Source organism: Sceloporus undulatus, chromosome 2 (assembly GCF_019175285.1).
Source record: "Sceloporus undulatus isolate JIND9_A2432 ecotype Alabama chromosome 2, SceUnd_v1.1, whole genome shotgun sequence".
NCBI classification, from domain to species: domain Eukaryota; kingdom Metazoa; phylum Chordata; class Lepidosauria; order Squamata; family Phrynosomatidae; genus Sceloporus; species Sceloporus undulatus.
The window spans coordinates 124,118,018-124,141,725 of NC_056523.1; the positions used below are offsets into that span (position 1 = coordinate 124,118,018).

At 48.2% G+C, this 23,708-nt stretch overlaps 1 protein-coding gene across 1 annotated transcript; it reads right to left on the minus strand.

Annotated features, from left to right (window-relative positions):
- Positions 1–6,215: 6,215 nt before the first annotated feature.
- SAMD1 (sterile alpha motif domain containing 1) lies at positions 6,216–18,097 on the minus strand. Its single transcript, XM_042447531.1, has 5 exons — positions 17,046–18,097; positions 12,523–12,907; positions 11,552–11,642; positions 9,054–9,162; positions 6,216–8,465 (listed from the first exon to the last, which is right to left on the minus strand). Exons 1-5 carry the CDS (start codon positions 17,823–17,825, stop codon positions 8,307–8,309), a joined length of 1,524 nt encoding a protein of 507 aa, XP_042303465.1. The 5' UTR covers positions 17,826–18,097; the 3' UTR covers positions 6,216–8,306.
- Between the last annotated feature and the right edge of the window lie 5,611 nt (positions 18,098–23,708).

Sequence of the window (23,708 nt, forward strand, 5' to 3'; positions counted from 1 at the left end):
AGAAACCTTGCCAAGAAAACCACATGATTGATCACTTTATGGTCACCACAAATTGGAAATGATGTAGGGTTTGTTTGGTTTTTTTGCAAGTTTCTTTGGAGGGCTTTTACCATTGCCATTCTCTAAGGCTAAGAAAGTGTGACTTGCCCAAGGTCACCCAGTGGATTTAGACTGAGCCAGGAGTTGAACACTGGTCTCCAGAGTCATAGTCCAACACACAAATCACTACATCATGCTGGCTCAAACATTATATCTGATGATTATTAGGATGTCCTTCAGAGATACTGCTAGAAAACCACTAAGGAGACCAAGAGGTAGGTCAAGGCAAGTGGCCAACATGACTTTAAACCTGCTTGGTTTCTGAGACTGAAACTACTGACTGAACATACAAGTTGCCCTGTCAAAAGCAGCCCACTAATCCTTTGCTACCTAGGGGGTCTCCTATTATGTTGCTTTATTTATTTCAGGCTTGCATCTCAGTACCTCTGCCCTCTTGGCTTGCACAGAGAGGCTGACTGTCCCCCTAATTACATGGAGGAATTGTGCAGTAGCATTATTGGAAACAAAGCCTTATTAAATGTAACAGGGTGTTGATCTTAGGTACGTAACTGCTGTTGTAATGTAGCAAATCATTAGTGATAAATTATAATACATATTTCTTAAGGTTTTTTAAAAAAATAAAGATAAACTTTTGAGTTTGTTCTGTTGTCTATTTCACAATGAAGGGGGCAGGGACTATGCGCAGTGTAATACATACTGATTTCATTTGAAAGCTGCAGAAAATGGTTTCAGTCCTAATATTACTATGGATTAGGCTGCCCTGATTTTACCTGCTTTTAAGCAGGCTAGAAATAGCTCCATAGCAGATACACTTAAATGTGAGCTATTATCTGGGTGGTATATTATAGAAGCTTCTGCCAATTCTGTGTTTAAGTTCTGCTTTATGAAGTATATATTTTAAAGCTGTGAATACACTAATGAATTGTTCAGGATTTCTTAAATGACAGCTTGAAATTGGTTTTAAATTTGCATGGTAACACAAAGCATGGAGGAGAACCTAACAAACCAAGCCACCAACTATGCAATTGTAGCCCTAGCTTTCCACAGCACAGAACACAGATGTGCCTCATTCTTTCTGCCTGTCCTCTGCTCACTTTAGCTGTTTTGTCAATGACAAGTCAATGGATCATCATGATTATTGCTCAAAAGGGCAAAGAAAGACTTACAGACATCGTTTCCATTCTTCTTTTGGGGATAGTATGCGATCAAGATAGGGCAGCATTTCAAAGATGCAGTCTCTGCATGCTATATAGGGCAGGGGTGGGAGTCATGCAACACTTCAGACATTGTTGGCCTGTAGTTCCCAGCATTTCTCACCATTCACCATGTTGGCTAGGAGTTGCTGCAAGTTGCAGCTCAAGAACAGCTAGAGGACTGCAGGATTCCCACCCCTGCTACAGGAATTGAAATTAATACACATGCAACTCTCTTTCAGCCTCTCTCTGCCTTGCCCTAGTTGACCTGTGCCCAGCTGTAGTTCAGGGAGAGTTAAAGGTGTTGAAGGATTTTTGATACTAGGCCTTCCTGATTGATCCATCAGTGCTACTACATTGAAGCAATCCTGGGGCCAGCATGGGGAGGGAAGGGACAACAGTAGCTGAAGCCCTCCATGCCTGGGTCTGGAAAGGTTTTGTGGCTACTTAATCCTTAGTTTATCTTTTCTGCTATATATTACAAGGCACAAACTTTTCTTTGTACAGCAAATCCTATGTGGGGAAAAACAAGAGCTGAGCAGCTTGCATTTAATTGTTCTTGCTTAGTTTACAGGAATCTGCACATTTAGCAAAGTGTGAGTATTTTACACAAATCCTTGAAGCCTGCAAATCAAGTCTCTATAAAGAGCTTCAAATGGGATCACCATTGTGGTAGGAAGTAACTTTTCCTCTACCCACCTTTGGTCTTAAGTTCCTGCCATTCTCACTATCACTAGCTCCACCATATTCTACATTCTAGGAAATACACAATAGGTAACACTTGCAATTCTCTTTTTTAAAACTATATTTTACAACCTATCTTTATTATAAATTGTGACCTTATGAGAAAATCTTCTGTACCATACCATGAAAAGAGAAGGTATGCCAAGATTTTTTCATCAGGGGTTTTTCTTTTGCCCCCACCATGGTTGAAATCCAATATTATCAATCACCTTGTTGCAACAAGCATACATTTTTCAGACTAGGAGTCACCTGGGCCTCCCTGCAGTTCCTACAATCTAAGCAATACTCCACAAGAGAAACAGATCCTATACTCTAGCAGCTTGAGCAGATGAATCATCATAGAAGGGCCAGGATAATTTAACCCAAATCTTCAGCCACTCTTCCTCCTGCCTCACCACCCTGCATGAAGTTCAGTGTTGCCAAAGACAAAATATAATTCAAACACAAAGAGCAGAAGGCAATCATTTGTCAAGTACAATGGAAGAATAATTGCAAAGCTTAAAGCTGACCTCATGTGGAAGCTTCAATCTTGAAAACTCAAAGGACCAGCATGATGGGGGATTTAAAATACATAACCGTACTTCCATTTGAAGCAGCAGACACACAAGCATACCAGCTTTCTCCTAACACCTTGAAAAGTTATAGCACTGTTTGCTTTATAATCTCCATGTAGGAGATGGGATCACTTCTATTAAGGAGTTTCCATTCATTAAGGTATATTTAATACTCATCCAGGCAGATTGGGCATTTCACTTTCCCAGGGTCATGTTTCGATATAGACCTTACACAGAACTCTACCTACAAGGTAGGCATTTTAGAACACCTATTACTTGAAGAGGGGTAAACAGGACCCCCAAGTTTCAGCCACCTGATGTACACAATTATTCTGCTGGTACTCTCATGGTAAAAATTGGACAAAAATTGTCCCAAAGTATATTTTCTTTCTATGAACCAGGATGGCTGACAACCTCTCAAATCTAATGCCCCCAATGTTTTCTAGTTCTGGGGTTTTCTGGAATACCTCTAATTCTGCACTCAAACACTCCTGTGGATATGGGTCACTGTACCCTACAATACAACAAAACTATCACTGATGTAAAAAATTCTCCCAGATTTAAGTCAGTCAAGTTGTTTTTTAAAAGAGAAGTAGAGGTGTTTAACACCTGGCTTAGCTCAAAGGAGGACCTATGCACTTCAGCACTCCATTTTCTACTGATGCCAGGTGGAGTTTTCAGTAAGTCCACATCCTGCCCACCCCCATGCTCTTTCCTTAGCATTTGTTGTCCCCCCCCCCCCCAGGTCCAAAGATTCCATTTAGTTGCCACAGTTAATAGCTAGGGATAAGAGATATTCTGTTCCTGCACCTGATAGGAACAAATTCTTGAGTTTTGGACTATGACTCTGGAAACCAGGGTTTGAATTCCAACTTGGCCACATAAGCCCACTGGGTAACCTTTCACAACTTTTTCTCAGTCTCAAGGAAAGGCAATGGCAACTCCCCTCTGAAGAAACTTGCCAAGAAAACCCCATACACACCTTAGGGTAACCAGAAATTGGAAATAACTTGAAGGCACACAGCAACAAGATGAATCAATGCCTCTGGCTCCGTAATCCCATTACAGTGGTACCCCGGGTTACGAAATTAATTCGTTCCGCGGTTAATTTCGTAACCCGAAATACCTTCGTAAGCCGAATTCCCATAGGCACTAATGGAAAAATAGCTCTCTGCTGCCCTCCGGTGGCGGAAAATAGCGCCGCGGTTTTTTCGTAACCCGAAGAAACCTTCGTAAGCCGAAGCAATAAATCCCTATGGGATTTTTTCGTATCCCGAAAAATTCGTAACCCGGCGCATTCGTATCCCGGGGTACCACTGTATTAAAACCCATCTCAGCTACGTCAGGGAAGTAACCATGTTTCTCTTGCAGCATAAAAAATGAAGCAGGGATGGGGAGTGGGGAAAAGGAATATAATAGCACCTTTAATGCTAACTTTTTTTTATTTCTGCATGAACTTTCATGGACATAAACCTGCTTCAGATTCAGTTCCATCCCACTCCCACAACTGTGTTAATATGCTTTATATATGAACATTTATCATCACTGTATTGCATCAGAAGTGGGTTTATACCCATGAAGGCTGATGATAAAATAAAATTCAAGTTACTTTCCTTTTCCCCCACTTCCCCTTCCTCCTTTTTATTCTTAAATGCTAATGACACTGAAAATAGCAAAGGCAGTACAGCAGAAAACAAAGGGTATGTAGAGACACAAAAATCCAGGCAAGCCACCTTAAGGTAGCAATACTGGATGAGAGAAAACTGTTGAACATAATGAGAACTATAGTTCAGAAACCATGTATGGGACGATACTCACCATACTAAGTTATTTCCATTCCATGTGGTTCCTGGAGGGCAAGGCTATCAATTGCGTCCAGTTATGATGGCTCATGTCCTCCATGGGTTTTCTCACAGGCATCCTGCTGGACAATGTGAAAATTCAACATTGGACTAGACCAGCCGTTGGTTTGAACCAGCATAGTCCCATAGCAAATAAAGCTCTCATTCAGAGACAAACCTGAAGCATAGCTGGGAAGATTCATGCAGAAGAGTAGTTGTTTTCTCTCTGCATCACCACTACATACTTTTTTGTTCTGGTGGGAATGCAGGCTCAGGTCACCTCTTAGTTTCAAGAAGCTTGCCCCTTGTGACAAACACACTGATTTATCATATTTCATCACATCTCCTTCTAGAGAGGCTGGCTTCATCATGCTTCCCTTTCCTCTACAGCAGTCCAGTTCTGCCACTTCAGTCTTCTTATTGCTTCAGGGGGGGCCTAGCAATCTTTTTTTCCAATTAAAAAATAATTTAAAAAACTACTTCTGGGAAGGGCCTCTGACTTGATAAGTCAATGGTTGCACAGATTAGGAGCCCCAACACCCTGCTTTCACCATTCCATCAGAGTTAAGGAAGGTTTCTTTTTAAAAAAAATCTAAAACATGTTGGACTGCAAGTCATCCAAAGTGATGGAGCAGATTTCTGCAAGCTTCTGTTCAGAGTGTTTAAAATGTTGCTATTTTTTCTTCATCATGCTGGTCCAAATTGCTTCCTAAGTCACTGGTGTTGATTTACCTTCACTAGAGGTTTTCACACCAAAGACTGATATGCTACCCGACACAAGGTGGAATTTTCTGGGAAGTTAACACATGTTGAATTAAGCAGAGAACAATTTTAACGCATGTTGAATTAAGTAGAGAGAACGATATGCCCAAGTGATACATGACACCTCCTTGTTCACAACCATTTTTCCTTCCATGTTTCCAAGAATTGTTAGGACCTGGGCATGTATAAACCTGTCAAAAGAAGAGTTCAACATGCACAGAACTTACTTTACCAAGGCTTTTGTCATCAAAACAAGAATTATCAGGTAGTTCTGCCCTGAGACTTCATCACAGAACATCTGTAGAAAATTGTTGCATAATCCCAAAAACTGCACTGGTCCTTTCACAAATTCTGTCAGTCCTCCCTGTGTTGCAAAGCTTCATCTTGAGTTCTCCCTACAATAAAATCTTCAACACATGAAACACAATATGCTCCCATCTGAGCCTCACAGAGGAACCTGAAACGCATTGTACTGGAACAGCCCTATCTGATTTTATCCATTCTAATTGAAACCTGGAGCACAGAACTGGATTAAGACAGGCAGAGGCCCAAATCCAGGGTGGCCAAAGTGCAGTCCTTCAGATGTTGTTACTTCTCACCATCACTTCACACCAGGAGCTATGCTGGCTACAGTGACGGGAGTTGCAATTTGGCAATCTCTGGCAGGCCATAATTTGATCTCTGCAGCCTTAAAATGGGTCAAGATTCACAGACCCTCCCCAAATAATTGTCAGAATTTGAAAATAGTTGATTTTTTGTTTTCGTATGACCCTCATAATAATCTAACGCCCTAAACTGTACCTTTACTTAGCTTGTGTTTAAATTCTGGCACTGCCAAACTTTTAATGCATTTAATGCTCCTTCTCCCATTCTGTCTAGAGTCAATGGCATTCAACTGAAAGAGCTGCCCAGCTCAACAGCCCCCCCTACTCCCAAAAGGAGAGCTAAGAGCCACTCTCACTAGAGTCACCCACAGCGTTTCCTACAGCATGTCATTTCCTACTACTGTCCTTGGACAACTGATTGCCAATGAAAAGAATAAATACATGGGGTAAGACATGTTAGAACCCAAAATTGTTTTTTTTATTCCCAGCTGTGGACAAAATAGTAGGGTCTAGTGCAATAGGGGGCAACATGCAGCCAGTATGTAAGCCCCGAGGCACTTTTGTGCTACAACATTGAGAACCTCTCCTTTCAAATTGCAAACAGCAAGTTTCTAGCCCTCATAGTTCCAAATAAAAATTTGATAACATAAATTTGGTGTGCATCTAAGGTCTAATCTGCGCTACAGAATTAATGTAGTCTGACACCGCTTTAACTGCCATAGTGCAATGTTATGGATTTCTGGGATTTGTAGTTTTGTGAGATATATAGCTTTCTCCGTCAGAGAGCTCTGGTGTCATAATAAACTACAAAACCCAAGATTCCATAGCACTGAGCCATGACAGTTAAAGCGATGTCAAATTGCATTATTTCTGAAGTGCAGATTAGACCTAAGTCTGCATTCCTCTAGGCATGCATAAGGAAGGGGTGTCTATGGACATACGATTCTGTGTGTCCTGGAAACAACAGAACAGAGCAGGTGCCTGCCTACTCCATAATGGTCACATTGCATTAAAGGCCTATTGACATTCCACATTTAGACCGGTTTCAGACATCATCTGTCATGGCTCTCAAACAAGGAACCCTTAGGAAATGAAGGTATGTATATGACTCCAAAATCTGATAAACAAGAGTTGTCAGCACCCTCAGGAAAGTTCTCATTTTTATCATTCTTTATGCATAGCCAGGGCAGTTATATTAGCTCCACATTAATTTGTTCAACAGGTGTTTCCTTAGCAAACAGAGGAATCACATTATTAGCTGTGTGCCATCAGAACACCAAGAATGTGGTGAACTGTTTCTTGGATAACAAAACCTTCCACCTACTTGTTTCCTTAACTGAGATTTAAGGTTCTACGCCACTTGCCCTTCTAATCCACCACCCTCATTTAAAAACAAAACAAAACCCAGAGCATTTACACTGCTGATATGGACGACTATAGTGCCTACATAAGACACTACCTGAGCTATGTGTGTTTGTGTGTTTATGTATGTGACAATTATATTTCCCTCTGCTATCATCCAAAGCTTTTCTTAATTTTAAACTTTATGATGAATGTGCAGTGCTTAATGACCTTTAACCCCAGTTGATTAAAAAACTGGAAGGTGAGTCAGAACTCAGATCTACCTGCAACAACAGGCCAGTCAGAATAGGCTTTATACCCCTCCTGCTTTCTAGACCTCTCCTTCAAAAAAACAAAAACAAAATCAAACACGTTATTCCCTCCCTCCCTCCCTCTCTGAGACGAATGCAGAACTTCCACTTTCCTTACATGAACACATCTATCCCTTAAATGCACACTTGTGTTAGCTGTTCCATAGTCTTCTGAGAAAGATGACAGATCTAGGAATAGTAAACCAACCAGGTTTCTTTTTTTCCAGTTTAAATATTTGTATTTTTTAAAAATGAAAGGAGGAAATAATAAAAAGCAGTTGACTCTGGGCAATGACCATGAAAGCTGGAAGAAAGTCTACCCAAACAGAAAAGAGAATAAAAAGGTATTTCGTTAAAACCTCCTGACACCTCCAGCAGGCTCTATTTTTGTCTTGTCAATCACAGCAACAAGGGAGCGGGCAGTTGGGGCCATCAAGTGCTACTGTGATGGGAGGGAGGAGAGCAGAGAGGGATGCTGAAGCACATACTATCTCAATCAAATTGAGGCCGGGAAGAGGAGAACAAAAGCAGATCTCTTCTACCTTTCCCAAAACAGACAATGTACTATAGCAAGTGAAAACACCTTGGGAAAGATAATACAGACAGGACAGGAGAAGAAAAAGATTTTGCAGCCCTTCCACCCCAGTCTCCCACCCCCACCCCCCCGGACAATCAAGATACAGAATCCGCTAGGCCAGGGTGTTCATCATTTCTGCCTCCCTCCTATCACAATATCTGGTCAAAGTATTTGCTGTTTCCACACTGATACTGTCTTGATCTCAAGGAAGCAGAGGAAGGCTGAAATGGTCGACACAGTAGCAGTTGGAAGAGTTTCCATTACATCTCAATCTTCTCTCCCCCACCCTCACCCCTTCACAAGATGTGCCTATTTTCTTCAGCCCATGAAGGAGTCGCCTTCATCCTCTTCAAAATGGCACTGCTGCAGCACCTTGATGTGATATTCATAGATCTTGAGGGCAGGACCCAGACGGATGGACAGACCTGTCAGTACATCAGTGCGTTGCATCAGCAACAGAGACTTCCCATCAATCTCCTGCAGGGAAAATAACATGGACACAACAGGTCAGGGCATTAAGGCCTAAGGACTGACTACCCATTGTAATTCACTATCATGCTCCACCCAACAGCCTTTCTAGAAAACAATAGTGAAGAGCCAAGTGTGGTTGAGTGAAATAATATCAAGACACTATTTTGTTTGTGAGTTTGGCGCGGGAGGGGACTGCAACTGCTTTTTCAATTTATGCATTTTTAGCCTACTTTAAGATTCATATGGCCATTCTTAAAATGTCAATGACAGAAGTTGAAACTGGACAGAGCTAACCTAGCTCCGTTGGCAATACTCTAAAGACTATGTTCAATCTTGTATTATAGAAGCAGTATCCAAAAGATTGAGACATTCCCCTCAAAATGAACATAGTGCATAGCGAATGTTAAGAGAGTCTTTTGAGATTACAGGCCACAACAGGACATATGGATAGTTGGAGGGCTCTAGGGCACGGGTAACAAACTGGTGTCTGTGGAAAGTATCCTGCCCCATAACATTCAGAACATTACATCTCATTGAAAGTTTAGCATGAGCACAAATCCCCCAATCTTCCCCTCCATACACCCAGGTTCTCACCTGCTCTTGAAAGGCAGTTGCTTGCTCACCAAACCCAGCTTCTGTGAAATAATCCACAACATCACTCACAGACCATTCCACTGGATCAGAAGGCTTTTCCTTTACTGAGCTACAAGAGGAAGAGGGGAAAGAGAATTCACACTCAAGACTTTTCACAGTCCTCTACTCCACAGAGCTAGGGTCTTGGAATATAAGAATGAGGATACACAGCTCCAGACAGTGAAGGTAGGGCACTCACTCAAGTCAGTCAAAATTTCTTTTCTTATATAAGGCTATGGCAGCTACAGTAATGTTTATTTATTGTACATATCAACCTTCCACTACATTCCCAGGAACATTTTATAGGAACTGAACAACTGAAATGTAATTTTTAAAAAAGCTAAATACCATAAAACCGTAGATCGTAGAAACCAAGGTCATTGTCTGGAGGGAAATGACTCCTGTACTCAGCATTAGTCTCTCTGGAGAGAATGTTCAAAACCTGGGATACCACCATCAACAGTCTTATGAGTGATACCTCACCAACTCAATTGAAAATTACTATAGCACCTAAAGCCTTCCATTTCAGATTGCAATGTATGATCAGAGCCTGAAAAAGTTACATTTTAGGACTCCCCAAATAAAGCCAGCGTGGTATAGTGGTTTGAGTTGGACTATAGAATCATAGAGTTGGAAGAGACCACAAGGGCCATCCAGTCCAACCCCCTGCCATGCAGGAACTCTCAATCAAACATACCCAACAGATGGCCATCCAGCCTCTGTTTAAAGACTTCCAAAGAGGGAGACTCCACCACTCTCCGAGGAAGTGTGTTCCACTGTTGAACAGTACTTACTGTCAGAAAGTTCCTCCTAATGTTGAGGTGGAATCTCTTTTCCTGCAACAAGCTTGCTCCCTCCTCAATATGACATCCCTTCAAATATTTAAACAGGGCTATCCTATCACCTCTTAACCTTCTCCTGTCCAGGCTAAATATACCCAGCTCCCTAAGTCATTCTTCACAGGGCATGGTTTTCAGATCATTCACCATTTTAGTTGCCTTCCTTTGCACATGCTCTACCTTTCAACATCCTTTTTGAATTGTGGTGCCCAGAACTGAACACAGTATTCCAGGTGGGGCCTGACCAAAGTAGAATACAGTGGCACTATTACTTCCCTTGATCTAGGCACTATACTTCTATTGATGCAGCCTAAAATTGCATTGGCCTTTTTGGCTGCTGCATCGCACTATTGACTCATGTTCAACTTGTTGTCTACTTGGACTCCTAGGTCCCTTTCACATGTAGTCTCGTTCAGCCAGGTGTCCCCCATCCTATATCTGTGCATTTCATTTTGCCATCCTAAGTGCAGTACAGTACCTTACATTTCTCAGTGTTGAATTTCATGACTCTGGAGAATGCCTGCTCGGCCATGGAAACCGTGACCATGGGCAGGTCACACTCTCTTAGCCTCAAAAAAGGCAAAGGCAAACCCCCTCTAAATAAATCTTGCCAAGAAAACTTCATGACAGGGTATTCTTACAGTTGTCATAAATTGGAAATGAATTGAAGGCAGAAAACAAAAGCACTCCCCAAATCCCACAACTAACAGGACCAGCAGCCAAGACTGGGAATTGCAATTTTTAAAAAAATTAAGTAGAATGGCCATGTGGTCTTTCAGGTATTTCAATCGGAAGGTGTGAAGGACCTCACAAGATCAAAAGCAGCATTATTAGCTGGGCTCTGAAATGGTCTGAGTGTATTACAGTTAATAAATCATAAGTGCAATATAATGGTATAATCAAGTTGCACCTAGCAATCTAACAGCCACATTGTACAGTAGCTGCAGTTTTTGAAGCGTCTTCAAAAGCAGTCAAACATTACAGTGGTCTGACTTGTGGTTATTTAGAGCATGAGTCTTTTGGTTATTTACAGCATGATTAACTGTGGTCAGGTTAGCAGTAATCCAACATTTTAAAAGGAATGCCCACATTGGGAAGCACTGAAATGCATCACATGAAGACAGTAATATGAAATAGGCCTTCATGAAGATGTTCAAATATTTTAAACCCACTACAAATATTCTGGTATTTGAAAGGAGACTAATTCTTGTCACCGGCCAGCACAGGCGGAGAATCTTGTAGCAGTAGCTTATTCCTCCCCATCTGCTGCTGCTGCTATTCCTCCCTCCCCATGATATAGGGAGCCCCTTATTCACATTAACCATTAAAAGGCTAAGGGCCACTGCCTCCAAGAATTAGCTGGTGCATGGAGGCAGCTCAGTTTCCAGAAGACAAGGGCAAAGTGAGGGTTGAGCTAGTTCTGCAAGCTCCTCTAGATGCCATCATCTTGTACTCACTGCTGAAGGAAGTCTGCCTGTGCTCTTTCCTATAATCCATAATCAAGGGGTGATCATGACTAGGGAGCAAATGCAAATGCATCCACTTCCATCCTGCAGGTATGCTGCATATCTCAACTGGCTGTCATTAAAGAGAAGTTTGTGGTGCCCACTCAAAACTTACGTGCAGCTGAATGGTCTCCCATCTGCCTGGATGCCAGGTCTCCCAGGAGAGGAGGGTACAGAGGGTTCAGTCCCTGCAACAGCTGGTGACACTGGGATTAGAAAACAGGAGGGGAGAGAAATGTGAATAGATCGACATTTTGTCTCACTGCAGCTCATGGAAGAACTATGGGTGAGACCCTTCCCAGGGCCTATCTATCAGGGACCTTCTGAGACAGAGAAGACTCCCACCAGCCAAGCCAGTTTCAGTTGTCAGGCCACACAAATCAGGAGCCCAGCTGTGCTAACACCACCCACCTCTAACCTTATTTGCTTCACCCCTGTAACCAATACCACTCTTAGCCAAAGTATGCAGTCATGAAATAACAAGCTTGAATAGTCCCTGGAAGCAAAGATGATGAAACTGAGGTTGTTCTACTTTGGCCACATAATGAGAAAAGATGGTGTGGCTCACTAGAAGAGACAACAATGCTAGGAAAGATGGAGGAAGTAGAAAGAGAGGAAGGCCGCATGCTAGATGGATGAACTCTATCAAGGAGGTCATGGGCATGAATTTACAGGACCTAAGCAGAACAGTGGAGGATAAGGTGGGCTTGGAGATGGCTCATCTACAGGGCTGTCACGCTTCCCGACTCGAGGGCAGTTAACACACACACAAACACACACTTGCAAAGCAGAGATGCACAACCTGAAGCAAGGGAAGAAGGGAGGGAGTTCACCCCACGTTTTTGCAGGAGGCTGAGTGCTCTCCTACAATTTTTCCCTCCAGGCTTTTGCATCTCTATCCTAAAACCTACTGAACAAGAAAGAAAAATCTTACTCCACTAAAGGAGTCCTTATCACCCCAATAGGTCTCACTGCCAGCATCTTTTGCTTTCTCCTCCCGCCTCTCCAACATGTCTCCCAGGAAAGCCAAGCCTGACCAAGTGTCCTCTTAGCCCGCTTCACCCCCTCCACCTGCCCACCTTATACCTGCTCTGTCCGGCTGCTGGTAGGTGGTGCTGCCTTCTTTCTTGATACCTCCCAGATGAGGACAGGCACTTTCTCCTGGCCAAGAAGCCTTTGTTGTGTGGCACTGCTCACTTCCTTCATGGCGGGGTCGCTCCAATCCTTTACTCAAGGGCTGCTCCTCAAGGGAGCGCAGGTCTCTGCTGAGGCCACTGCTGGGTGGGATGTCTTTCCCACCATGCTTGCTGTCCTTACAGTCCCCATTCAGCTGGGCAAGCCCAGGTCGGCTGTAGTTGCTGGCGTCATACTCTTGTGCCACTTCTGAACCTTCTGACATTGTAGAGACTTCATCCTCCTCTTCTTCCTCTTCATCCTCTTCTTCCTCTTCACCTTTGACCTCCTCACTCTTCTACAAATGTCAACAAGAGGAAATGAGAAAAACAAGGAAAAGAGTCCATGTCCTGCTTCCACAGATCCCAGGTTATGAATCAGCCCCACATCTTAACATGTTAGCAGTCAAGCTTTCTTCTGACTCTAAAATTGATGACTTCAGCCAGGGGAGCTGCAAGTGGATGAGCAAAGCTCACTCCCCTAGATGTAGTTGAACTGCAATCCTCAGCACTCCTCACCACTGACTGTGCTGCTAAGAGTTTCAGTCCAATGATTTCTGAAGGGCCCATCATTCCCACCTCTGCCTTTTGGTTGCTTTAGGCTGCAGGCCTGTAGATGATTATTGTTACTGTGTACCTTCAAGTTGTTTCAGACCCTGATGTGACTCTATCATGGGGGAGTCCTAGGGTCGAGAGAGTGTGACTCACTCAAGGTGAGTGGTTTTCCATGGAGCAGAACTGAACCCTGTTATCCAGAGTCACAGTCTAATGCTCAAGCCACTGCAACCTGCTGGCTCTCCCTTAATGATTATCCAGCAGCAAGTTCCACTTAACTCAGTATGGCTTACCTCTAAGAAGACATGTACAGTGTCATATTACTCATGATGCCACATCTCATTTCTCAAGCCTAGTTTGCTCTTACATTAGCACAAAATCTTAGGTGCAGCATCTCCTTGTCAACCCTGCTTTAGTTTCAAACTAATTTATTTGCAGGCAGGTCATTCAGTCTGAGCAATGCTGGGGTGAGAAGCCTCCCAAAGGTACCATGATGTGCCTCGATATCACGTGCCCCACATGTGCCCCAAGGTACTTTCATGTGCTCTGAGGCTTGCTAAAAAAAGAGCAGGCATCTCCCAAATCCTTGGGAAATTAAGAGCAACCAACTTTGCCTGCCCCATCTCTCTATCTGGCTTTGTCCTAACCCAAAAACTAAACACAACTTGCTATCTTTATCAGAACAAAGCTTCCAAACTGGGGGAGAACCAGAAGGACGCTATTTTACCAGACAGTAACTGTAAAAAACCCCACCCATCCCTTTGATTATGGCTGGGCTCCTTATTAGATTTGGTTGCTGGACGCCCTTCTGACCAGTAACCACATGATTTTATTTTTTGGTGCGCCTCCCTCCTCCATTCCCTTGCATTTGTGCTCCCACCACCCACCTCTCGACCTCAGTGGAGGTTACAGGAACCCTTTAGGTCAAACACAAACTGACTATTTGTTCTGTGTTTAGATGGAGCCTGGTACTGACTGGGGATGGGGGGGGGGCGCTGTTCTGGGTTTGCCTCACAGATGCAAACTGGAGGGTCACATGCGCATGATGGGGGGATGTGCATCTGTGTGGGCGTGTCTCCTCGTGCATAAGAGCTCATCCCCCCCCCACTTGCCTGACCCTAGAAGGACCATAGCCTTCCAGGGGTCCTCAATGGGTGTGCCCCCATCCCTCCTTGCCCTGGAAGGAGTTGGCCATCCCAAAAGGTGGCCCTTTCTTCCTAGAATACGTTGGGGTGGCACTGGCGCAGGGTGACCAGACGTCCTCCTTTTCTAGGACTACACACTACATTTCTGGCTTCTGCCCAGGAGGAATTCCAAAATGTCCTCCATTTGGAACATGACTCAGAAACATGGATTTATAGTTTATATGAGCATTTTTAGCTTTAGCAGGAATCTGAATCCTGATCCACGTTTGAAACATTACCCGACCCTGACTCTCACATTCTTGCACTCTAACATATGTAATGATAAAATAAAGGAGAACTGTATGAAGACAGGATGACCGGGCGTCCTCCTTTCCCAGGACAATTTCAACCTCCCATCCAGGAAGAATTCCAAAACGGCCTCCATTTGGAGCAGCACGGTTTATACATATGTGTTGTGTTTTCAGTTTTCCATTGGTCATATCCCGCACTTGTCTTGAAGGTCCCACATTTGGGGGTTCCTTGTCCTTCCTTGGAGGTGTGAGGGCTTCTGGTCACTCTGACCAGACCCCTACAAGGGCCACCTCTTCCCTGGGATGAGCTGGCCATCCCAAAAGGACATTTCCCCCCAGCCTATTCTGGAGTGACAGAGGAGGACAGTACGGACAGTTGGAACTGTGCCAAGAGGAGGTGACGCCCAAAACTCTTCCTCACAGCTGGATGCACATTTGCACAACAACACAGACAAGACTCCTCTCACTTGGGGGGGGGGGGGGGGGGGAGCTGGGATTTCCCCTTTCCAAAAGCATCTCCCCTCCCTCCGTCTGTCAGTCTGTCTGCTGGAGCTCTGTCCCTTCCATGCGTGCCCACTCCCCTCCCTGTGCTGGAGCAGCACCCTTCACACACATCTCAACTTCTGGTCCTCCAGATGTTTTTGACTTCAGCTCCCAGATTCCCTCATCATTGGCCATGCTGGCAAAGGCTTCTGGGTGCTGAAGTCCAAAACAGCTGGAGGATCAAAGGTTGAGAACCTCTGACCCAGGGTGACCAGATTTTTGTTCCCCCCCCCCCCCCCCCCCGCCCCGACACGTTCTACATACCCACCTTCTCCTGTCTAGGGAGAATCCCAAAATGTCCTCCATCTTGAACAAGCTGGGTAATCCTTCTTCCTTGTGTGGGTCGCTAAAATTAGCACCCACCTTGTTTGGGGGGCAATTGGCTTACAGACTGTAATGGCACATTGAGTTCACTACAAAATGGATTTCTATCTACAGGAGTGTTTTTAAGTTCTTCTCTTAGGATGTCACCTTTTCTGGAAGGTCCTCTTCCCTCCCTCTCTCCGCCACACTCTGAAATGGAGGACCTTCAAGGAAAATGGGAGGACGCGACCCAAAAAAAGCCCCAAACACTCCCTATATATAAAATATAAATTATGTTCCTTTGCCCTGCTCAAAGTCAATGACATTTTGGAATTCCTCCTGGACTGAAGAAGGTGGGGATGGAGGGCTGGTCCTGGAAAAGGAGGACATGTCTGGCTGTCCTATGGATGTCCTCACCGCCAAGGAGGACAAGGCACCGCCAAATGAAGGATGGCCAAGGAAGAATGGAGGGATGTGACCCAAGAGAAGCCAAAAACACGCCTATAAAAATATTCACGAATGCTTCGTGGCTGTGCCCCAAATGGAGGACCTTTTGGAAACCCCCGCTGGACAGAAGGAAACACATCCTGGGAAAAGGAGGGCCAAGTCTGGTCATCCCCTTCTTAGCCCTACTCAGAACTGAGGACGCTTTGGAAACATGTCTTGGACAGAAGGAGGCTAAAGTGTTGGACGTGTCCTGGGCAAAGAAGGACGCCTGGTCAGCCTGTTCTTAGCCCCACTCAAAATGGAGGACCTTTTGGAAATCCTGGAAAAAGGAGGGCCAAGTCTGGTTGTGCGGTTCTAAAGTGCTGCTCAAAATGGAGGACATTGAATCTGACATAAGAGAAAATGCCATGGAGGAAAAAGGGGGGCCGTGTCTGGTCAACCCCCTTTTAGTCCTGCTCAACTTGGAGGACGCTTTGGAAACCCCTCCTGGACAGGAGAAGGAGGAGAAAATGGAGGATGCGTCCAGGGAAAAGGAGGACGCCTGGTCAGCCTAACCCTAAATGGAGGAGCTGGTGGGAATCCCTCCTGGAGAGAAGAAAGATGGAAAAGGAGGACCAAGTCTAGTCGCCCAATTCTAAAGTCCTGCTCAAAATGGAGGACATTAAATCTGACACGGTCGAAACGTCCGGGGGGGGAAAGGAGGACAGTGTGTGGTCACCCTCTTTCTAGCCGTACTCAAAATGGAGGACGCTTGGGATGTTTCCCTCCTGGGCAGAAGAAGAAGGCGGGAAAGGAGGGCCAATCCTGGTGGCCCGGTTCTACACTCCTGCTCAAAATGGAGGGCGCTAAGTCTGTTTAGAGGGGGGCAACTGGCTGAGAAGCATGGGCTTGTCTCTACAGAAGTGCTCTGGCCTTTTTGGGGGGTGGGAGGTCCTCCCTTTGGGGCGCCCCCTTCCACGGAGGAAAGAAATCCGCCCGGTTCCTAGCCCTTCTCAAAATGGACGGGTCTTGGGAGAATGACGTTCCGGAGAGAAGCGGATGGGAAGCGGTGGGCGGTGGGTGGTGCGTGTCCTCCTCTCAAAATGGAGGAGGAGGAGGAGGAGGGCCGGGGGCTCCTCCGGGGCAGAGGCGTCCCGCTTCCCTTCCGCGCTTACCTTGTTCCCGCGGGGGGCCGCCCTGGACTGGCCGGCAGCGCCCCCTCCTCCTGCTGCTGCTGCTGCTGCTCTCTCCGCCCGGCCGCCTCCTGCTCCTGCTCCTGCCGCTGCTGCCGCCGCCGCCGCCGCCCGCGTCCTCTCCTCCTGGAGGAGCAGCAGCCCCTGCGCGCGGCCCCTGGTCACCCTCCCCGCCGCCCCCGCCGCCGCCGCTCCGTCTCCGCCCAAGTAGCGCACGATCTCCCTCAGGCTCACCGGCGACGACGACGACGACGACGAAGGAGGGTCCTCCTGCTGCTGCGACGCCGCCGCCGCCGCGGCGGGAGAGGGCCGCTCTCTGCCGGTCCTGCGGGGGGCAGGCGGGGGCGGGGGCGGCGGCGGGGGCGGCGGTGGCGGGAGGGGCGGCGGGGGCCTCTGGGAGGCTGAGGCGGAGGAGGCGGCCCCTCCCGGCCTGCGCGGGGGCTGCACTCGCGCGGCGTTCCTGTAGGAGATGCTGCCCTTGTAGGAGACGCGGAGGACGGCGCGCTGCTGGATGAGCTTCTCCAGCTCGGCGCGGGTGCGCTCAGGCTCGGGCCCGTGGCGGCGCCGCACCATGCGGCAGATGCGCTCCAGGTCCGGGCGCGCCTTCCGCGAGCGGAGAGAGTCGATCGTGTCCAGGATCCACTCCTGGTAGCGGGGGGCCTCCGCCGCCGAAGACGAGCACGACGACGACGAGGAGGAGGACGAGGACGACGACGAGGAGCAGGACGAGGAGGAGGCCGGGGCCGGAGCGGGGCCCGCCATGGCCCTCCAACAGGGGGACCCCGCCGAGGAGGGCTGCCTGGGGCGGCGGAGAGGGGCGCGAGCTACTCCTGCTCCTCCTCCTCCTCCTACTGCTCCGCCGCCGCCGCCGCCCGAGCGGGACCCGCGAGACGCTTAAGGAGGCGCTGCCGCCGCCGCCGGTGCTGCTGCTGCCGCTGCCGCCGCCGCCGCCTGTGTCCGCTCTCCCGCTTAAGGTGGAACGAAGGAGTTCTCTGAATGGCTTTTAAAGAGGAGGAGGAGGAGGGGCTCCGGCGCTCTCTCTGGCTCCTTCCTCCCTCCCTCGCTCCCTTCCCTTCCCTTCCCTCCCTCGTTCCTTCCTCTCAGAGTGACCCAGGCCTGTCCTCCCTCCCTTCCCGCCTCCGCCTCCCTCCTCTTCTCCTGCTGCTGCTGTCCAGAAGGGAGTTCCAAAAGGTCCTCCATTTTGAGCAGGGCCAAAGCACAGGGTGACCGCAGACACTTCCCCCTTTTTCCAAGACACGTCCTCCACTTCTTCTCTCTAGAAGGGAGTTCCAAAAGGTCCTCCATTTTGAGCGGGACTCTAAAACACGACCACCACACACACTTCGCCCTCCCTTTCAGCCACCTTCTTCCTGTAGGGACCCTTCGCGCACAATAGCCAGCTGTCCTCCTTTTCCCAGGGCCTGTCAGCTTCCCCTGTCCAGGGAGTGATTTCCTAAAGGTCCTCCATTTTGAGACTGACCAAACCCCAGTGACCATGTGTCCTCCTTTTCCCAGGACCTGACCTCTCTCTCAGCTCCCTCTGTCTAGGGAGGGGCTTCCTCAAGAACCTTCATTTTGACACTGACCAAACAACAGAGTAACTAGGTGTCCTCCTTTTTTAGAGGACAGGTCCTCCATTTCAGCCACCTTCTGTCCAGGAGGGATTCTCCATTTTGAGAGTTGCCAAACAACAGAGTGGCAGGTGTCCTCCTTTTTAAGGACCTGTCCTCCATTTCCAGCCATTTTCTTCTTCCTCTGTCCAGGAGAGAGTTCCAAAAGGTCGTTCATTTTGAGCAGGGCTAAAGGACAGAGTGGCCACAGACACGTCCTCTCTTTCCAAGACACATCCTCTATTTCGTCCTCCTTCGTTTGTCCAGGAAGGATTTTCAAAAAAGCTCCTCCATTTTGAGTAGGGCTAAGAACAGGGTGATCACACACGTCCTCCTTTTTCCAGGACCTGTCCAACATTTCTTCTACTGTCCATTTCCAAAAGGTCCTCCATATTTTTTATAAAAGCGTCCCCCCCCCCCTTGGCTCTTTCTATGTGAGGCCATCAGCGGGGTGACCAGGCTTGTCCTTTTTTTCCAGGATATGCCCTCCATTTCAGCCTTCTGTCCAGGAAGGATTCCAAAACATCCTCCTGGACAGAGCTAGGAAGCAGGAATTTATACTTTGTATGAGTGCAAGGCTGACCAGATGTCCTCACGCCACCAAGGAGGACAAGCACCACAAAATGGAGGACATTCCAGAAAAAACTAGAGGGACAAGAGCAAAAAAAAGCTGTAACACACTCCTGGAAATATACAGTAAACTTATGCTTCTTAGATGTGCTCCAAATGGAGGACATTTTGGAATTCCTCCTGAACTGAAAAAGGCAGAAATGGAGGACAGGTCCTGGAAAAGGAGGATGAAGTCTGGCCACCTGCATGAGTGTTACCAGCTTTTCTTAGGTCATGTCCCTCCATTTGTCTTGAAGGTCCTACATTTGGCTTTGCTTCATCCTCCTTGGCGGTGCCCCCTCAGAAGTCAACCTAGACCCAGTTTTAAAGAAAAGCAGCAGCAATAACAACAACAAAAGGCCCCACTCTCTCCCATTTATGGCTGCAAGAGTTTACAGAACACCATGCTCTCCAAGCTTTTAGTTCCTCAACTGCATCCGCACCGCACGGTTTGACACTGCTTTAACTGCCATGGCTCCATGCTATGGAATTCTGGGAATGGTAGTTTGGTGTGGTGTGGCTCCAGAGCAGAGCTCTGCCAAAGTGGATTATTTCTGCAGTGTGGATGCAGACCTAGATGACATTTGCTGCTCTCCCTAAACTCTCACCTCCCTCCCTTAGATCTGACCCTCCTTTTCTCAAAACATTTAGGAGGGAGGAAAGGGCCCTCTTTTTTCCTGCCTATGTTGCATTTTTCCTTTTGCCCATGGATGGCCTCAGGGCAGAACCTGAGGAAAGGACAAAACAAAAGGTTCCCACTGCTTTAGGAAAACCAGATGTTATTGGGCCACAACTCCCAAGTGCCTCAGCCAAGAGAGATCATGGTGCGGGATGCTGTCCAAAGACGCTATGGGAAAACCTACTGTTCTCAGGAAAAGGAAGGTGCTACCTCCTTGTGGTTCTGTAATTACTGCAATCTTTTGTGTCTCCTTTTTTTAATGTATGGGGATATTGACTCTCATCTCTGGGCCACTGTTACGTTTTCCTTATTAGTTGGCAGATTCTAGTTAGAACTGAGCTTGATTCTATATTATCTCAATTATACTGTAGTAGTTTTATTGGGATGTCATCTGTTCCTGGTGATTTGTTCTTTTCTGTTGCTTTTGAGTGCAGCTTTCACTTCACTTTCCAAAATTTGGATTCAACTTTGTAAGTTTATTCTTCCCATGTGTCATTAAAACTTTCACATTTTTTATATAACTCTTGTGTGTATTCTTGCCATCTTTTCCTTATTTCATTGTGGTCATATATTACACTGATCCTTCCATATTTGCGGATTTGATTATTCATGGATTAATACTGTATGTTCTCTCTAGGAATATCTAGGTCCTCCAGTGCAACTCTGTGGTCAACTTTAACTAAAGGTTGCACTGAAAGACCTAGAGATTCCTAGAGAGAACACTCCACTAGGCATTTGTAGCTCCTTCAGTGCAGTTCTATGGTCAGTGTCTATCGGACGTTGACCATAGAGTTGCACTGGATGACCTAGAGATTCCCAGAGAGGTGTCCTCTCAGGTAAAAACATGGTGTTTTTGTTATTTGCAGTTTGCCCATATTCACGGGGGTCTTGTGCCCCTAACCCTAGTGAATATGGAGGGACAAGTGTATATTCCTCTTCTGATTGTAGAGCAACCCCACCCTTGGTCTTAATTTCTCTTTAAATTTTCAGATCTTGTGGAAGAGGTCTCTTGTTCTTTCTTTCTTTTTTTGTTGTCAGCTTCTATTTGTCTATAGTAATTCTCTTTGTATTTACATAGTAATCTTTGGACAATCAAGATTCTGATTGTTTTTCTGTCTCCCTTTCCTTTAGCTTCTCGTCTTTCTTTGTCTATCAGACATTGTTTCTTTTCCTTCTTTTTGGCCACTGATAAAGTCTTTTTGCATCCCTCTTTGACTGTGTCCCTGATTTTTGTCCATAGCTCATCTGGTTCCCAGTCAATTAGGCTTAATAGTGTGGATCTATTTCTTACATTATCTTTGAATGATCTTTGAACCAGCATACCAATTTCCCATGCAAGGAAAGTGATGCTCAAAATTCTGCAAATATGACTCGTATATGGAATGTGAAATTCCAGAGTTGCAAGCTGGAGTTAGGAAAGGAAGAGGCACTAGGGATCATATTGCAAACAAACATTGAATAATGGAGCATACCAGGGAATTTCAGGAAAAAATATGCATGTGCTTTATTGGCTACAGCAAAACCTTTGACTGCATAGACCAGGGGTCGGCAACCTCTGCCCGTGGGCCGGATGCTGCCCGCGGAGGCCTTTCGGCCGGCCCCTGGCTGCCGCTGCCACCGCCGATTGCAACTTTTCACCGCTCCGGGCACCGCCATTTTTCCTCCCAAAATGGCGGTGAAGTATCGTGCGACCTTCCCCGAGGTCGCGTGAGACTTCGCCGCCATTTTGGGGGGAAATGGTGGCAGCCTAGAGGCAAAGTCTCGCGCAACCACAGAAAAGGTTGTGCAAGACTTCGCCGCCATTGGCGGCGGCTTCTAGGAGGCCCGCTGGCGCCGGAGCCCTCGAACAGTGCTCCGATGGCGGCAGGCGGGCCTCTGGGAGGCCAGTTGCCGTCGTCGTCGCCCTCCAAGAGGCCCTGGCGGGGGCAGCGGGCCTCTGGGAGGCCCGATGCCCTCGCCGGGGCTTCCAGGAGGCACCGACGACGGCAACCAGCCTCCCAGAGCCCGCTGCCCCCGCCGGGCCCTCTGGGAGGCCGGTTGCCTCCGCTGGGCCCTCCAAGAGGGCCCCGGCAACAGCAAAAGGGCCCCCCAGAGGCCCGCTGCCGCCACCGGAGCCCTCTGGGAGGGCCCCAGGGACGGCAAAAGGCCACCAAAAGGAGGAGGCCCCCAGAGCTGGCGCCCCCACCGGCTTTTTTGCCGGGCTATGACGGGACATGGGGCCTGTCAGGGGCCGCAAAGAGGAGGAGGCCTGGCCCCGAGGGTGGAACTCCTCCCCCTGGCATGCGGCTCCACCCCAGAGGGTGGAGGCTCCACACACGGCCCCACCGCCGGAGGGTGGAAGCTCCACCCCCCAGCTTCGGCCCCCCAGTCGCCTGAGGGACAGCAACCCGGCCCCCGGCTCAAAAAAGTTGCCTACCCCTGGCATAGACCATAAAAAGCTATGATTTGCTCTTAAAGAAGGGGTCGCAACCTTTGAGCCGCCTGGCTGGGTCCTGCCGCTGCCGCCACCAGTTGCGGCTTTTCGCCGCTCTGGGTGCCGCATTTTGAGCAAAAAGGCGGGCGTGCCCAGAGCCGACGGTGGCAGCGGGCCTCTGGGAGGCCCGTTGCCGTCACTGGGGCCCTCCAGAGGGCTCCGACGGTGGCAGAGGCCCCGGGGAGGCCAGTTGCCGTCGCAGGGGCCCTCCAGGAGGCTCCTGTGACAGCAGTGGTCTCCCAGAGCCGTTGCCTTCGCGGGTTCCTCCAGGAGGGCTCCTGTGACAGCAGCGGGTTCCCCCAGAGCCCATTGCCTTCGCGGGGGTCCTCCAGGAGGGCTCCGACGGCGGCAGCGGGCCCCTGGGAGGCCCGTTGCCATCCGCAGGGGCCCTCCAGGAGGGTCCGAAGGTGGCAGCAGGCCCCTGGGAGCCCATTGCCGTCGCTGGAGCCTCCAGGAGGGCTCCGACGGCAGAAGTGGGCCCCTGGGAAGCCAGTTGCCTCGCTGGGGCCCCAGGAGGGCTCCGGCAGCAGCAGCGGGCCTCCAAGAGGCCCGTTGCCTTCACTGGGGTCCTCCAAGAGGGCTTCGGCGTGGCAGCAGGCCACTGGGAGGCCCGTTGCCTCCGCTGGGGCTCTCCAGGAGGGCTCCTGCGACAGCAGCAGCCCCCAGAGGCCCGTTGCCTTAGCTGGGGTCCTCCAGGAGGGTTCGGCGGCGGCAGCGGCCTGGCGTCAGGGGCCGGCAAAGAGGGGAGGCCTCACCTGGCGGTCCCCGCTGGCTCTTTCCTGGCCTCTGACAGGGCCTGGGGCTCCGTTAGGGGCGCAAAGAGGAGGTGGCCTGGACCCTGGGGGGGTGGAAGCTCCGCCCCAGGAGGGGAGCTCTGCCCCAAGGGTGTGAGCTCCGCCCCAGAGGGTGGAGGCTCCACCCCCAGCATGCAGCCCCACCTCCGGGGGTGGAAGCTCCACCCACAGCTTCGGCCCCCAGTTGTCTGAGGGAAAGCAACCCGGCCCCGGCTCAAAAAGGTTGCCTACCCCTGTCTTAAGGAATGGAATGCCACAACATCTGATTGTCCTGGTGCATATCTGTACTCAGAACAAGAACAGAATACGGGGAAAAAAGAGAATGGATCCCACGCAAAGGGGTCAGGCAAGTCTGCTAGTAACCCTATTATTCAACCTGTATGCAGAAAACATTGTGCGCAGAACAGACTTAGACTCAGAGGCAGGAGGAGTGAAGCTAGGAAGAAGAACATTAACAACTTGATATGCAAATAACACAGG

Excerpts from the sequence above, each read along its gene's own strand:
- SAMD1 (XM_042447531.1), bottom strand. The coding sequence starts at position 17,825 with ATGGCGGGCCCCGCTCCGGCCCCGGCCTCCTCCTCGTCCTGCTCCTCG. Across the intron at positions 12,908-17,045 it reads CGGCCCCCCGCGGGAACAAG|AAGAGTGAGGAGGTCAAAGG; the intron begins GTAAGCGCGGAA and ends TGACATTTGTAG. Across the intron at positions 9,163-11,551 it reads GGGAGACCATTCAGCTGCAC|CTCAGTAAAGGAAAAGCCTT; the intron begins GTAAGTTTTGAG and ends TTCCTCTTGTAG.